The sequence below is a fragment of the Seriola dumerili genome, unplaced genomic scaffold, assembly GCF_002260705.1.
Source record: "Seriola dumerili isolate Sdu_G_001 unplaced genomic scaffold, Sdu_1.0 BDQW01000538.1, whole genome shotgun sequence".
Lineage (NCBI taxonomy): Eukaryota > Metazoa > Chordata > Actinopteri > Carangiformes > Carangidae > Seriola > Seriola dumerili.
This window is the reverse complement of record NW_019174793.1, coordinates 1,723,050-1,738,445: the sequence shown is the minus strand read 5'-3', so window position 1 is coordinate 1,738,445 and position 15,396 is coordinate 1,723,050. Positions and strand designations below refer to the sequence as shown.

At 43.4% G+C, this 15,396-nt stretch overlaps 2 protein-coding genes across 2 annotated transcripts in view; both read right to left on the bottom strand.

Moving 5' to 3' along the window:
- Positions 1-1,955: 1,955 nt before the first annotated feature.
- LOC111235838 (protein FAM83B-like) lies at positions 1,956-7,153 on the bottom strand. The gene is made up of 3 exons (XM_022764403.1): positions 6,994-7,153; positions 4,477-4,601; positions 1,956-4,265 (listed from the first exon to the last, which is right to left on the bottom strand). The coding sequence occupies exons 1-3, from the start codon at positions 7,141-7,143 to the stop codon at positions 2,177-2,179; spliced, it is 2,364 nt and encodes a 787-aa protein (XP_022620124.1). The 5' UTR covers positions 7,144-7,153; the 3' UTR covers positions 1,956-2,176.
- Positions 7,154-11,105: 3,952 nt separating this feature from the next.
- Positions 11,106-15,396, bottom strand: part of LOC111235876 (myomesin-2-like) — a 30,102-nt gene continuing 25,811 nt past the window's right edge. The window contains 5 exon segments of the mRNA XM_022764446.1: positions 11,106-12,650; positions 13,740-13,795; positions 14,100-14,122; positions 14,216-14,252; positions 14,381-14,544. Coding sequence (XP_022620167.1) covers positions 12,096-12,650; positions 13,740-13,795; positions 14,100-14,122; positions 14,216-14,252; positions 14,381-14,544 — 835 coding nt within the window. The 3' untranslated portion in view covers positions 11,106-12,095.

Below are 15,396 nucleotides of genomic sequence, written 5' to 3'. Positions count from 1 at the left end.
CTGCTGTTAAGAAGTTGTCTCTCCATTTTGAGTCCATTTATCAGTTTTGTTTTCTGGCGTGTAATGAACAAAACAACCTCTTGGGGGTGCTACTGTGGCTGCAGATATTTAGTCTTGTGTCCCTGTAGTTTGACAGAGATCTTTAATTGTATCTTCTAAGAGCTCAGCGTCAGACAGTTTGTTGCTGACCCTCCCATCTCTTCACAAAAACAACACAAGTGAAATTCTACATGGGGATTAAGTGTCTTTAATATCAACACTTCTTTTCACATTGAATATTTACAGTGGATATTTCAACATGTAAAAATGTAAACCTCATGAAAACTATTCACAAACATTTACAACAGAAAATGACAGTTTAAAGTGTCATTTAACTTTAAAAATTTTTTTTTTTTTTAATCTCAACTCAAGGTCCACTTACTAGCTGTTCTGGAGCTTTGGATCATATCTTGTGATCTTCCTCAGGAGACAAAGTTTTCCCAGTTGTGCCAGAATTGCACGTTTATAAATTTCTATCATTTCGCACTTTAAGGCCTTAGATGAGAAGGCCCTAAAGTGCTCAGACAAAATATTAATTTACACAGCTACAATCACATGACAGCTGGGTGAACGCCATCTGCTGAAGAAGATCACAAGCTATGGCGGAAAGCTCCAAAATAGCTACTAAATGGACATATAGAGTTGAGTTATTTTCTAAACAAGTCAAGTCAACAATGAACTTCCACTCACTTCCACCACAAACAAACATATATATTTTAATTGGCCGATTGTGGCACATCTCCATACAGGCAGTTAGTACTAGTAGCATCACATAGTACAGATATTAGTATTCGTGCAGAGGTATCTGTTCCTGTCAGTTCTTCTGCTTCACCAACACAATGGGATGGTGAATGGGATTTTGCAAGTGCTGCGACATGCATTGAAAAATTACCTTTATATAGGCAACAGCAGAATCTCTTTCCAGAAGTAACGTCCTGGTTACTGTGATCAGGTTTTTCAAAATAAAACTATTTCTTCAGCGGAAAGTAGTTCCAATGTAAAAAGGTCACAGTGACTTCTGTAAAGTCATCGACTTGGTTTCAAGGCTACATGTCCCTTTGGTCAGTGTGGCTGCGGCGTGTGTTTTGTTTAATTAAATATGTGGATTTTACCGTGTTTCGCAGCCTTGTGCTTCAAACAGGAACACACTAATGTCAAAATCATTAAGTCTATGGAGAGCCGAATGTGTCATATGACTCCTTACTTGGAAAAAAAAGTCAAATTAGACAAATAAAAATTTAAGGCTAATTAGGCTGAGTGTGATGATATCATATGATTTTTGTTAAAACCAACAAAGCGTTTATGTGTCCATTCCACATTACTCCATACTGTGTCTATGGCTCGTCCTACTGAAGACGTACATCCTTTAAAATGGATCACTGATATATACATTCAATTAAAAAACAAAAAACAAAAGCTTTGTAATTTCCTAGAACATCTACAGGTTTTTTACAAACATTACTCAAACAGGAGGAAATAGTGCATTTGTTTGGGACTATTTCCAGTTGCGGATTAATCCACATTTGGGGAGTCTGGTGAGTATTTACAGCAGCAGGACAGTGTATGTGGAGCCGCGTCAAAATAAACTACAGTGTGTGTGTGTGTGTGTGTGTGTGTGTGTGTGTGTGTGTGTGTTCATGGTAATGAAGGAAAATGTCACCCAGTGCAACAGTGCGGCTCAGTGATGTGTTTTTAATAGTTTTTGAACGACAATATATTTGGACAATCCTTGTTAGCAGGATACATTAATTGCTGGCTTTGGTTTTTATCAAAATATAGAATATCACCAGACTAAACAAACACATTCAACATGAAGTCAGTGTTTTCTTTTTTTAAACAATAATTTTTACAATTCAACTCATCTGATAGAATATTTTTCAGTGTCTAGAAGCACTACGGTCATATTTGCCCCACAGGTGTCGACTTGACTGACTGGTGTTTTCACATTAACCCTGCTTCCTTGTAACATCCAATTCAGAGTAAAACAAGAGACGCTTATTTGGAACCAGATACCTGATACATCTTGTGTTTTGGCATCAGTGATATAAGATCAGTCCATGTGTGTTGGAGCCAAAATAAATCAAAAAACAACACAAGGACTGCTCACTGACTTCGCCTTCATTCATTCACTGTATCTCTACTTCTTGCTTATGAGATTTCCTACTCGCTGCATGAATCGTCCCAGTTTGTTTTCATTGCCGCTTTGCGTCTGATGCGTCGGATAGTCGGATTCGTGCTTGTTCAGGGAGGATCTTCTGTCTTTGTCTGAGGGATACATGCTTGCGGTCCTCATCGATTTATCCGGAGGAATACTTTCAGTGCTGAGCAAATACTCGTACCGGCTGTAGGCCTTCTCTCTCCTGGTTTGAAAGACAGTCGCTCCCTCGTCGTCCAGAGTGTTCTTTGAGCCTCGGTCCTGCTCTGCTGCGACGTTTGTCTTTCTTTTGCTCGAACGGTGAGGAGATAATCTTGGGAATGCAGATTTATGCTTCTCACTCTCCGTCGTACTGCTGACAGAGTTCTGCGACCGGGAGCTGCTCGGCGATTGACCTTTCTTTGCTGTTTGCTCTGCGGCAGGTGCCTGCGAATGGTCTGCCCTGAGGGGTTGGTTTGATCCCGAGGGAGTCTGTGATCTCATTGAGCCCTTTCTTTGGAGGGATCGCTCCTCTTTTTTAGATGCTTTCTTTTCATCTGATGAAAGCAATGCTTGTACTTTCATTTTCATTGAATTCTTTCTCTGGAGCATCGGTTCGTCTCGCTGCTTTTCCGTGTGACTGCTCTTAGCTTCCACTGTGTGCTGAGATCCTGCTGATGTGTTCATAACCTTTTGACTGTTTTCTACCTCATTAGATACTGATTTCTTTCCTTCTTTAGGAGCAGCTGAGCCTAAACTGTTCGCCACCTCCCCTACAGAACCATGACTTCCTCTGGCTTGATCCTGACGCTGCGATTCTGCAGGCGAGCTCGGTTTCACAGAGTTCTCCTTCGGAACAGCTACTTCTTCCTTGCGATTTTCCTCACATCCGTTGTTGAATGCAGCTGAGTCTGAACCGTTGATGCGAGTATTTGAACCCTCTCTCTCTTCAGGGATCTCAGTCAAAGACTCCATCGCTCTCGGGTGCTGGATACTCAGACTGCTGGACTGCAAATGAGAGAGTTTGAGCACTGGATCGTTCTGTTTCGTATCTAAGTCGGCGGCGGCCGATGTCGTCCTGGAGTGAAGCTCATGCCTGTCATATGTCTGCATTGTCTCTCTTTTGTTGCCGTCCTTGTTCGGCTCGACGACCTTCTGGTGGGCTGATTCCACGTTACGTCCATTTTGTGCGTTTGGCTCTAACTCTATCATGCTCTGCCTCATTTCCAGACCTCTCAATGAAGACATGAATTTAGGTCTTTCTAGAGGGGGATACATAGACCTTAAGGACTCTTGGCTTTGCCTGAGATTGGCATATTCTTGCAGACTGAGCCTCTTCTGCCGCATCTCTTCCATCCTGGACTTAATGTCCCTCGACCTGCTGTGAATCAGCTGCGACTGATGCTCGTTCAAGCCCGTGTGACTGCTAAATGGGGATATCATGGGGGATATTGCATCACATGACGCATCTAGAGGCAGGTTGTTCTCATTCAGGTACGTGTCGATCTTCCACCTGTGGAGTGACGTTTCAGAGTTGAACGGTATCAGATTCTGGTCCGTGCCGTAGCGGGTGCGATGCCGAAGCTGCTGCTGAGACCTGTTTGTTGGCAGCAAGTCGCCGCCCCCCCTCAGGTTTGAACCATTCCTCTCGGGAGCAACTGGTACTCCAATGTCCTTGGTCCCCATCCTCAGCCGAGTCATGGAGGTTAACTTCTGCAGTTCGCCGCCATAACTGTGCCCCCGAACCAGATTCCCTATGTCGGGACAGTGAGACTGATGCAGCCTCTCCTGCATGCTCAGGCCCCTTGTTAGCATGGAGGCGTTATTAAACCTATCATCCTGAGCACTCCTCATGCCGTGCATCACTTTGGATTTCATGTGGATTTGGTGTAGGGAAAGTTGGCTGGAGTTTGGGCTGTGGAAGGCCACAGAGTCTCTCAGGTACTGGATGGTTGGAGTCTCCCTGGACAGAACCGCGGGAACCGTGGAGCGAGCGTACAGCCTTCGAAACTCCTCGTCATAAGAGCAAACCAGCTGACCAGTGACCACCAGGATCATGCTGGCGTTGATCTTCTCGTACGACCACGTATAGCTGAAAAAGAAGATGGAGGCACAGTCAACAAAAACCCAGCAGGGATGACGCGAGAGGTCAACCTGCCTAGATTCACTAGTGTAGAGTAAAACCAACATCAAACAGTCATCAAGTAAGATTTGTAAGATTTAAGTCCTGAATCTGAACCGGGTGAAATGATTGACCAAATGTTAAATGCCAGAGCAACGAGGGAAGATTAGCTCTGACTCACCTGTACGTCCCATACAAAACAGTTCGGCAGTCCACCAGAATAAACTTCTGCTCCAAACCTCCATGAAACTTCACCCCGGACTGACACTGGTACTGCTGCCCCTGGACCGTCCGAACACGGATGTTCTGATGGAGCAACAGATAAAAGGAGATAAAAGTCAGCCCAGTCAGCCAGGGACAGAAACAAATGACGTGTTATGTCATTATTTTAACTCAGTAGTAGTATCTATCTATCTATCTATCTATCTATCTATCTATCTATCTATCTATCTATCTATCTATCTGTCCAATTAGCGTGATATCTCAGTAACGCCTCAAAGGAACTTCTTTAAAGTTGGCACAAACATTCATTTGGACTCGAGGATGAACTGATCAGAATTTGGTGGTCAAAGGTCAAGGGTCACTGTGACCTCACCAAACATGGTTTTGGCCGTAAACTCACGAATTCATTCACTAATTGTGACACAATTTAACTCAAAATGTCCACAAGGATAAAATGAAGTGACGACGACGGGTCAAAGGGTCAACAACTGTGACATCATCATGTTCTGCAAAAACACCTGAGGTGGTATTTGTAGTTTCTTCTAAAGTATCTCAAGCTTGTCTTTTTACTGCTACAGAGGAAAATAACATAAAACACAGACTGTCCTAAACTAAATCAAAAAGTATTTCCATGTTAATTTTGATGTAGATTTGATTCAAACATTCTAAACAAAGTAATTCCAGGAAATTAGATCAGCAGGTTTTTTTTTTTTCCATTACTCATTCACATAAAAGCACACACACCTTTTGTAACACTCGACAAGATCAAACCTGTTCATCAATTTTTTTCTGAGGTTGGTATTTTGATGTGGCTACTGGCTAAGCAATTTGCAGGGAGATCACAAAGCCATCACTGTGCTCCTCCTGATGACTTGTTGTTTGGCCTGTTGAAACATCGTCCCGATGCTGTTGAACAGGAAAATCCTGCCGCACTAACAGCTCTGTCCGACGGCCGCTGCGGCTGAGTCGTATGATAGTGACAGGTAGAAACGCAGCAGGGGGGGAAAACGCTGGTAAATGGCAGCATTTCCACGAGGGGCGTGGAGCAAATGTCAGACTTAATCCACTAAATTCTCCTGCACAACAGAGGAAAAGGTCATGCCACAGGCGAAGCTTCCTCTGGCAGGGAAACATTGGTGGAATACTAATCTGCAAACGTACGACCGAAGGAGCAGAAAAAAATGGGTTTTTCTTTGCAAATGCCAGAAAATGTAAACATTAGATCATGTTTAACAAGTCCGAGGGCTGTACAGTCCCACTGCTGCTCTGGATATCAAATCTTTCTGTGCATCTTGTTGACCAGACAAGAAGCGATGATCTTCCTCTTCTGCTGTTCATATCGCGCACAACATGAAGTGTTCATGCACGAATGGACAGGACAGCATTTATATTGTGTTTTTTTAATCCAAAATCCTTCATTATTCACACACTCACACACACTCGCTGCTTGATGTGATCCTCGGGTGCAATGGAAACAACAGTTTAGGAGGCCATCAGTAAATATTAGGGAGGGAAGGTGCAGATTAACAGAAGATTAAGTTCATTTTCCAGACTTTTAAATGAATCCTCTGCTCTAAGGTGAATCTCCACCTGTGCTAGTTTGGTTTGTTGTTGTTCATGGCACCAGTTTTCAACCGCAAAACCCCCCGTCATTGTGCAACAGACATTCTCACCCGGTTTTCCACAGTTTTGCAGAATAACACATTATTCAAATGTAAAAACGTATGAAAATCGGATGAATGCATGCAGGTGGAGTGCTGCAGAAATTAGTCTGATGTTTAAACTGCTGGGTGGAAAGTAACAGGTTGGGGCTGATGATGATGCAGATGCAGAAATACAGCATTAAAATAAAACTCAGCTGTTTTAGTTTCAATTTTTCATTTTAGAAAATTTTACTTTTTAAAATCCTAATGAAAGTTGTGTATGTCATGTTGCTATCATGAAATCCAACTAATCACATATTTGATGAGTTTAAATGCAACACAAACTGTATATTTCAGAATTTGAGCCCATTTTCCGAAACTGTGAGACTTCAAATTAAAACAAAACACACAACTGAATGGTCAAATGTTTAGTTGCAGTTCCTCCAGCCACTAGACGCTTCCTCTGAGGATGAGCCACACAAAATCTCTGTCAAAGTTACTAATTAGATTTTCTTTCTCCAAAAGACATTGTCGTCTCACTAGCTAATTTCACTTCTTCAAATGTGTGACTTCTAGAAAAAATATACATATATTAAGGCTTGAAGAGAGGCGCTGTTTGGCTGACAGGAGTCTCTTGCACGTGCACTTCATACATACATGTGTTCATGTGCAGGGCCGTGGCCTCAACACATTGTCATTATTCTGTGTTCTCAAACCCAGCGAAGAGCACGAGGTCCTATCCCAGAATCTAGCATATTCATAAAACCTTCTCTGTGGACAGTTTCCTTCCTCTCATGTGGAGTCTCACAGCTCAGTGTCCGTGTCTCTCTCACCTTGAAATCCTGGATGTTGATGCCCACCCTGCGCGACATGATGAGGAAGCTCCTGAACTGGGAGTCATCCAGAAGGATGTAGACCGCCACCCCCCTCAGTGTGGCACTGATGATCTCTTTGAAGATGTCCACATCGGTGAAGACGTCCATCGCTATGGCGATAACCTGGAGACACATTAGACATGCAATGTTTGAAAAAAAGATCTCAGGATGTCTGACGTTTCATATGATGTTTTCAGGTAGAGAGTTTTATACAAATGTTCTTTAATAAATTTGAAATTGCAAATGTAAAAAAATTATTTTCTTGAGCAAAGTTCCTTAAAGTCACACACTAAATCCAAAACTTTTAAAGCTGAATCCTGGGAAAGCATCAGGAGAAGATCAAGTTCCTGTAGCCACTTAGCAGATCAGTTAGCAACTACTTTAACCTGTAATTTTAATTAAAACTCTTCCTGATTTCCTGTTTTAATCAATACAGTCCTGAGATCATCACCTCAGTTATAATGAAGGTTTACTGAGGTAGTAAATCCTTATCATGTTTTAAAATGTCTGGATTCTCCTTCATCATATGTCAGTAGTTTATTTTGTGTATTTTACTTTAATTTAAAGTATTAGTTATATAATATTATAATATAATATCCTTTGTTATATATATACTAGAATGCTGTGTTGAATGTTTTGTCCATCCTGCTGCACTGTGAGTTCACGAAGGCGAGTTAAGAAAAGCTGAACTTGTGTTCTGATGGTAATAAAGTTATCTCCACTAAAACAGGTGAGCTTTTAAGTTGAGTCTTGATCTGTGATAACATAATTATATCAAAAGATTTTTACGAGGTCAATCAGACACAGGACGCATATCAGCATGTAGTATCATAGATGTTGATTAAAAGAGGAGTGGCTCGGATTTATGATTGATTTATGTGTCCTGATAATGATCAGACAAAGTCAGATTTCATCAATCACACATGGTGGATATGTATCGAGTGAAAGTCCACACACACACACACACACACACACACACACGCCCTGCTGTTAATTCATGAACCATTAGTTTCAGCTCTGCAGACACGGAGCCGGTCGTCATCACAACCTGAACGTGGAGCACATTCAGGCTGAGACACGTCGGCTGCTTTAATGTCATGTGTCTGTAAGTGGGACCTTTCTCCACGGATTTCACAGCTGGCACATGAACTTCTTTGTCTGTGTAATGCTGAGCAGAGTGTGTGTGTGTGTGTGTGTGTGTAATATAATGCAGTGTGTTGTTTAAATGTTAAGTTGTGCATATACCTCGTGCTGTGACAAGACTCCTCGTCACTGACGCTCATAAAGAGGAATGACTAATAATAACTCGCCTCAGGTGCTCAGTTTTTTCTGCAGCTGCAAGTCACAAGCAGCTGGATACGCTCTCGTTACTTCAGTTTGTTACACCTCCATTTTTTTGTATTTTTCTTTTACACTTTTACATCTGACAAGTGTTTATATTGCTTTCCCAAAAACTGTTGTACAATAAAGGTTTATTGAATGTTCAACGGAAGTTACCGTGAGATGAACACTAGCTGTTAACGGTGGCTTTAATAATTCTTATTATGAGGTGAGGAACAATGAATAAATACACTTTTCTATTATTGTTGTTATTGTTATTATTAATGTTGATTTCATGTCTTTTCACATTTGGTTTCATTTGATTTTTAAAAAAAAAATTAAAATCTAATGAGAGGTCAACTAATTATCACCAATAGTTCACCATTTATTAAAAACTGCTGCAGTTTGTGGAATTTAACTGAAGTGTTTTTATTCAAACACATATAAATTGGAGGTTCTTCTAATTTAGGGAATATGATAGTATTTCCTTTTGAGACTTTATATTACACTCATTAAAAATACTTCCACTTCAGTACGATTTTGGATGCTTTCACTTGTAATGGATTATTTTCTTTTTACAGAAAAGAGTAAAGAAAACTTTTCCCCCCCACTTTAAAAATCCTGCAACAGACTCATCCACATCCAGGTTAACCAGTTACGATCATGTTACTGCAGCGAGCGAGGCGGCGCAGGACAGAGCGGCTCGGACCTGTAGAGAAGCAGGAGGCTGTGTCCTAACATGTGAGCGCTCACTGATGAAGTGCATCTATCCAGGCTGTGTGATGTGTTTCTGCACGCTTTTTAATTGACTGGAGCCGTCTTGCTCATCAGTGTAATACAGCCAACCAAAGCACCAGATCGCACAGTCCTGTCCCAGAAACCACAGGGGAAATAATTAGGAAATCACAGACTCTTAAAAAATAAAGTTTTATTTCTATTATTTATCTCTATAAAGTTTAAACTGCAGGATGTACACGGAAAAAATTCAGAGGTCGTGACATCCGGTTCATCTTTGATGGCAGCAGGAGTCGGTTTCAGATGCTTCTTATACTTTTTTTGTTTCTGACTTGAAAACTTGAAACCATTTTAAATGTAATGAATTCAGACTTTATAAAACTTTACTAAACTGTTTATGGCTACTTCTCAAACCTACAGGATTCAGAGTTCCTGACACTCGAGGGACACGAACCAAACTGGTCTTTAGAGCTGAGCGTTTCATAACCAGCTGCGATTTATTTTGAGGATGGATGGTAGAAGTTTTCCTGCCACAGTAACTGAGTCAGCTCTGTGTGTGTTGATGTATATTGCAGCTGAGCCCTACACTCCACTGTGTGCGCAGCGAGGTATGTAATGATGTGTATTTTACCCTGACAAAAAGCAACGCCTGTCATTGTGTTTGTGCTATAGATAACCTGCTATTATTCCCGTCCTTGACATTGTGTGTGTGTGTGTGCACCACAGACAGGAGGATGATGCACGTTCATCACCCGGGTCTGTTTTAGACTTTCGCCTTCAGAGCGTTTGGTTCTCACCTGCCTCGCCTCCTGAATCTGTTTGCGAACCACTTCCTTGATGGTCGGTGTGTTTTGTCTGGGCGGGTGAAACAGCAGGCTGATGCTGGTGTCCGTGCCCTCCAGCATGACCTCCGGCCAGCCCAGGTCCAGGTCCGGCACCTCCTCGTCGGACTCCGTCGGGAAGTAGGTGGAGGGGCTGAGGTCGTCCGCGACCCGTCTCCCGTCTATGTCGTCGTTGTCCTCCACGGCGGGCAGCTCTGCATTTTGCAAGATGAAGAAGATCTCCTCCTCTGACAGGAAGTGGCTGATCTGCTCGGCTCGGAGGAACTCCTCGTAGGCCTCCTTGCCGCCACAGAGCAGGGCGTAAATGGCCAGGCGGTAGGACTCTCTGTAATGTGGCTGAACGTAAACCACATTGTCTTCTTCTTTCAGTGAAGACAGGCAGGACAGATTGGACTCCATGGATGCCGGATCTCCTCTGAATCTCTGCGTGCAACAGGCTTTTCCTTTACCTTCAGTGTGACAAGCGGTATGACTGTTAACCATGCTGTTCAGACAGGAAACCTCCAACACACACTGGAAATCTCACTGAGGGAGAAAAAAGCATGTTTACATATGTAGAGAAAAATGTGAAAACCTGTCCGTCGAGTGAGATTCACCGCAAGAAGGAAAACAATACAAGGCATGAGGTGACTTCTTCGGTCACTGATCCTTGAGCATTACAACAGAAACTGACTGAACAAGTGTTCAGTGAAAAAAAAAGACATGATAAAACAGACTTACTTCATGGCTGGTAAAAGAAACCTTGTCTTTCCTGTGCGAGCGGAGAGCGAAACCTTCAGGAAACAAAGTTAAACCCTCCAGTCAGCCTCGGAGTCTGTACTCACTCCTGCATGAACCAACAGCACTAAGGTGTGGATTTGAACTCTCTAAGCGAAAAAGAATAGCCTGTTGAACCTGCCCTGTTCCCTCCACTGACAGCTCCACACACTGCAACAAGCCCCGCCCACCCCGAGCTCACCTGGGTTACAGGAGCAGAAGTAGGTTGTGTTTACCTTGCTCAGCTGTCACATGGTCACTCTGAGCCTGGATACAACACAGTTTGGGCATTTTGTTTGTTTTGCCTTTTTTTTTTTTTTACTCTGGGCTTTATTCATTGCTGCTGTAGGACTCACACACCTGTTGTCAGGAGGGAGGGAGAGGCAGAGAGAAGATTACTCACACAGACGACAGAGGGAGGTTGATAAGTAAAGTTTATTGCCATCACAAAGCGTTCGGGGGGGAGACACAACATGTCATAGACAGACACCTCCAACAGATGAAAGCTACCTGGGATTAAAGTAGCTTAAAGGACTCTGGTTCATAACAACTCTGGTTTTATTTCCGTACTTTTGGACATTTTTATTTTTTATTTTTATTTTTTTACCAACAATGAAAACATTGTACTCTCTGCAGAGATCTAGAAATATGGTGACATCACTTCAATAAAGTCAGTCAGGGCAATAAACATGATCAGACAGGTTGTAGACAACACAACAGGTACGGCCAGATTATCTAAACCACTTTATATGGAGGTCAAACTCAAAGTGTGCACACCTGAAATGTCCCTCGTTTAACAGGAAAACTTTGGAGCACCAACCTCAAGTCTTTCCCTCTTTCTCTTCAAAATAAGTTCGTGCAACCTGCTCGTCAAAAAAAACATCCCTGATGAGTACGAGTTTGTTTCTACGGCCAAAACTACATGAGTAAGACCCAAGTTGTAATAAACCAGAATTCCCATTTAACATCCACAAACAAAAAGATGAATACGGGGCATTCCACTAACGCTGCGTAGTGGAAGGTGCAGCTTTTAAAACACTGAACGTTAACATCAACCTTTTCTGAGTTTATTGCTTTTTATTTTTTTACCCCACCTGTGACCAGTTGAATGACATGAAGTAACTGAGAAGGACGTCTATGTCAAGCAGCCGCTGTAAAAGTCCCTGTTTTGTGGGTTTCTTCCTGTGTCTACTGTGCAACTAGTTCTCGATAAAAGTAACCTGTGCAGGACTAGTTAGCGGCCTGTTCTTTCAGAGTCGTAGTCCAGAGTGTGCAGCGGTGCAAGAGAGTGGGACTGTAACAGTGACTACGTCTAAGTAAGTACTTCTTCACACGGTTTCACGCTCATGCTAAAAATCAGTGTTGCTAACAGCAAGTGTTTCCCCCTCTGGTGTCAACCCCCACCGCTTACTTCCTGGGCGGGGTCGGAGACTTCATGAATCTGGGCGGGGTTGGAGACTTGACGCTGCGAGGTGGAGTCGGGGATTTCGGGGTCGGGGATTTGGGGGTCGGGGATTTGGGGGTTGGGGTTGGAGACTTGGGGATTGGGGTGGATGCCGGAGTCGGGCTCTTCAGGGATGGCGCTGGGGTGTGGGACTTGGAAGGTGTGGGGGTCGGGGTCTTGGAGTGGGGAGCTGGGGACTTGGGCGGCATAGGCGTGGTCGCAGGTGTAGCGGCGGGTGTGGCCATTCTGGGCTGTCCCAGTTTGGGCTCGGGGATCTGCTCGCCGTGCTTGTAGACGCTGACGGTGATCTCGACGAACTCGCCGCCGTACTTGTTCCGCACGTTGATGCTGTACTTGCCAGAGTCTTCGGGAGTGACTTTGGTGATGACGAGGCTGGCGAACTTGCCGCCGTCAAACATGACCCTGGTGTGCTCGGTGGAGGTGACTTCCTGCTCGTTCTTGAACCAGGTGACCTCAGGGGTCGGCTCGCCCCACACGGTGCAGGTCAGGCTCAGGGACTGGGGAGGGTCGAGAGTCAACTCAAGTCAACATTTATCTAAAGAGCGATTTTTTAACAATGTGGGTTTGTTTAAGTTCTGAACCAAACACAATGTAAAGATGAGTTAAACTAAATCATTAAAAAACCCTCTTTTCCTTACAGCACTGGTTCCCAACCTGAGGGTCGGGACCCCCCCAAAGGGACAGAAAGATAAATCTGAAGAAGGAAAAATTATATTTCTTGTATCTTTTCAGACTTAAAAATAAATAAATAAATAAATAAATAAAACAATCCACAGAGGTTTAATCACCATCCATTCAACAGCTAGTTCCAGCCAAGTAACCTGATTGGACGAGAGTCATTCCATAGAGTATAACAGCACTGGGACTTTTAACTACACGTATCACTCCGCTTAACCGTTAATTAAGCGTTACATTGACGGCCGTTATCTTTCTTAGATTAGTAACAAACTTTGCAAAGATGAAAACATTTTAATTAAATGATAATTAAAGCCTGGATACTTCAGCGCGCACACACCTGAGGTAACTGGTCCGGCACTGTGCAGGAAAATGTTTACGTGTTGCTTAGCAACAGTCCAGCTGCCGCAACTATTTGTGTTTGCATCGCCAAATAAATGATAAAATAAACAACCAGATCATAATCCGTTGTTGCTTATTTAACTAATATATCACATGTTGTATAAAAGTAACATCACACGAGAGGGAGTGATGTCGTAACTCGGCGGCCTCGAACCTCGTACCATCACCACTCCCTCTCATGTGATACGGGTTAAATGACTTCTGAAGTTATAACCTGTGACCACCGTCGCCCTGAGACACGGGGTCACAGTGGTTCTTAGCTTTGTTTGGAGGTTTAGAACCGCTGCCCCGGAGGCATCCAGACTACAAGATATCTGGTTAGGGTAAGTAGTAAATAAGCTTGTTCTGTAGGAATGCTGCCAGGGCAGAGCAACTCGTAGGACAAGTGTAACCCTGGCCGATGTACTGCTGCAAACAAAACAAACCTACAACAAACTTATAATTTAGCGTCATCATTTTCATCACAGTGACGTGTTGATCGATTTAATTAGAGTGTGAGACATCCTCACCTTCTCTTCCATGATGGTGACCACGTCAGGCAGACCACCGACCACTCTGCCGCGGTCTGAGGAGAGACAACACCATGTGTGTCACGTCTGCACCGACTACAGCGGACAAACATTACTCTACTGTAGTGAAGAATATCAGCCTGTTTGCATTGTGAGGTGAAGTAAGACTCCACCTGTCCCAGTGTAAACAAGGTGGAGGAGTTCAGAGGGAGAGGAAGCAGGAATGTAAAGCTCTGACTCTACTTTGCCTTGAAAGCAAATAACTCTAACAAACGTAACTTTTTAAATTTAGGTCAAAAGTCCCTGAGGAGTGATCTCTCACTCACAGAGTCGGTGTAATAAATAATGACATATACTCACTCTTCTCGGCAAATGCAGCTGCCCTAAAAGATAAAAGACAGACGGCATGATTAATATAATTTGGACACAAATGAAAGACACATTTTCACAAACTGCTGCACCTTCAAATAACTTACTTAAGTCTCAGGTACTCCTCATAGGCATCGGTGTACGCTGCAAAACGAAAAATAATCTCATGACAACTGACTTCAGTCACCAAACTTATATAGTAACTCGAAGGCTATAAGATTAAAAAGTAAAATACAAATAAATAAAAACGCCTCAATCAAATTTTTTTTTACCTTGTCCAGACAGGTCAAAGGTCCTGGTGTGAGTCTTCACGCCGTCTGAGATCTCGATGGTGTAGTGACCCTTCTCCTTATCGGACGGGTCACAGATCTGCATCCAGGCCATCTCTGCCGTGCCTCCGATCCTCATCTTCTCAGAGGAGGCGATCTTAGACTCCCTGCAGGTTTACGTCACAGTGTTTTAAATTCATACCGATTCTTAGAGAGTTTAACATTTCCTCCACACGCCGACAAACAGTAAATGAATTCAGATATTTAGATTCAGACAGGAGGCAGAAAACACCTGCTGATGAGTCTCCAGAACTGTGAGACACATTAAAGTCTTTGATTTAGTCTTGATTGACTGTTTGAACTGTACACAAAGTCATATAATATTGTATAATCTAGTATTGTTGTGCGTGCGTGTGTGTGTGTGTAGGTGACTACAGATACTTTATCCAAAACCAACAGTTTTTCTCTTACTATTGATAACTCCTCTGTTTCACCCTCCCCCCAGGTTAAGAGTCTGGGTGTCATCCTTGACAGCACACTATCCTTTCAATCCCACATCAATAACATTACCCGGTCTGCCTACTTCCACCTACGAAACATTAATCGCCTCCGCCCCTCCCTTACCCCCCACACTGCCGCCATCCTTGTCCACAGCCTCGTCACTTCCCGTCTGGATTACTGTAACTCTCTCCTCTTCGGCCTCCCTCTTAAATCCCTCCATAAACTTCAATTGGTCCAGAACACAGCTGCCCGTATCATTACTCGTACCCCTCCATCCACCACATCACTCCTGTCCTCCAACAGCTCCACTGGCTACCGGTTCACTTCCGTATTCATTTCAAAGTCCTTCTATTAACATTTAAGGCCATCCACAACCTCGCCCCCCATATCTGTCCGACCTCCTTCATGTTCCCTACTCCCTCCCGCTCCCTCAGATCATCTTCCTCCACACACCCGTACTGTCCCCTCCGCCCGTCTCACCACCATGGGGAGTAGAGCATTCAGCCGCTTCTGCTCCC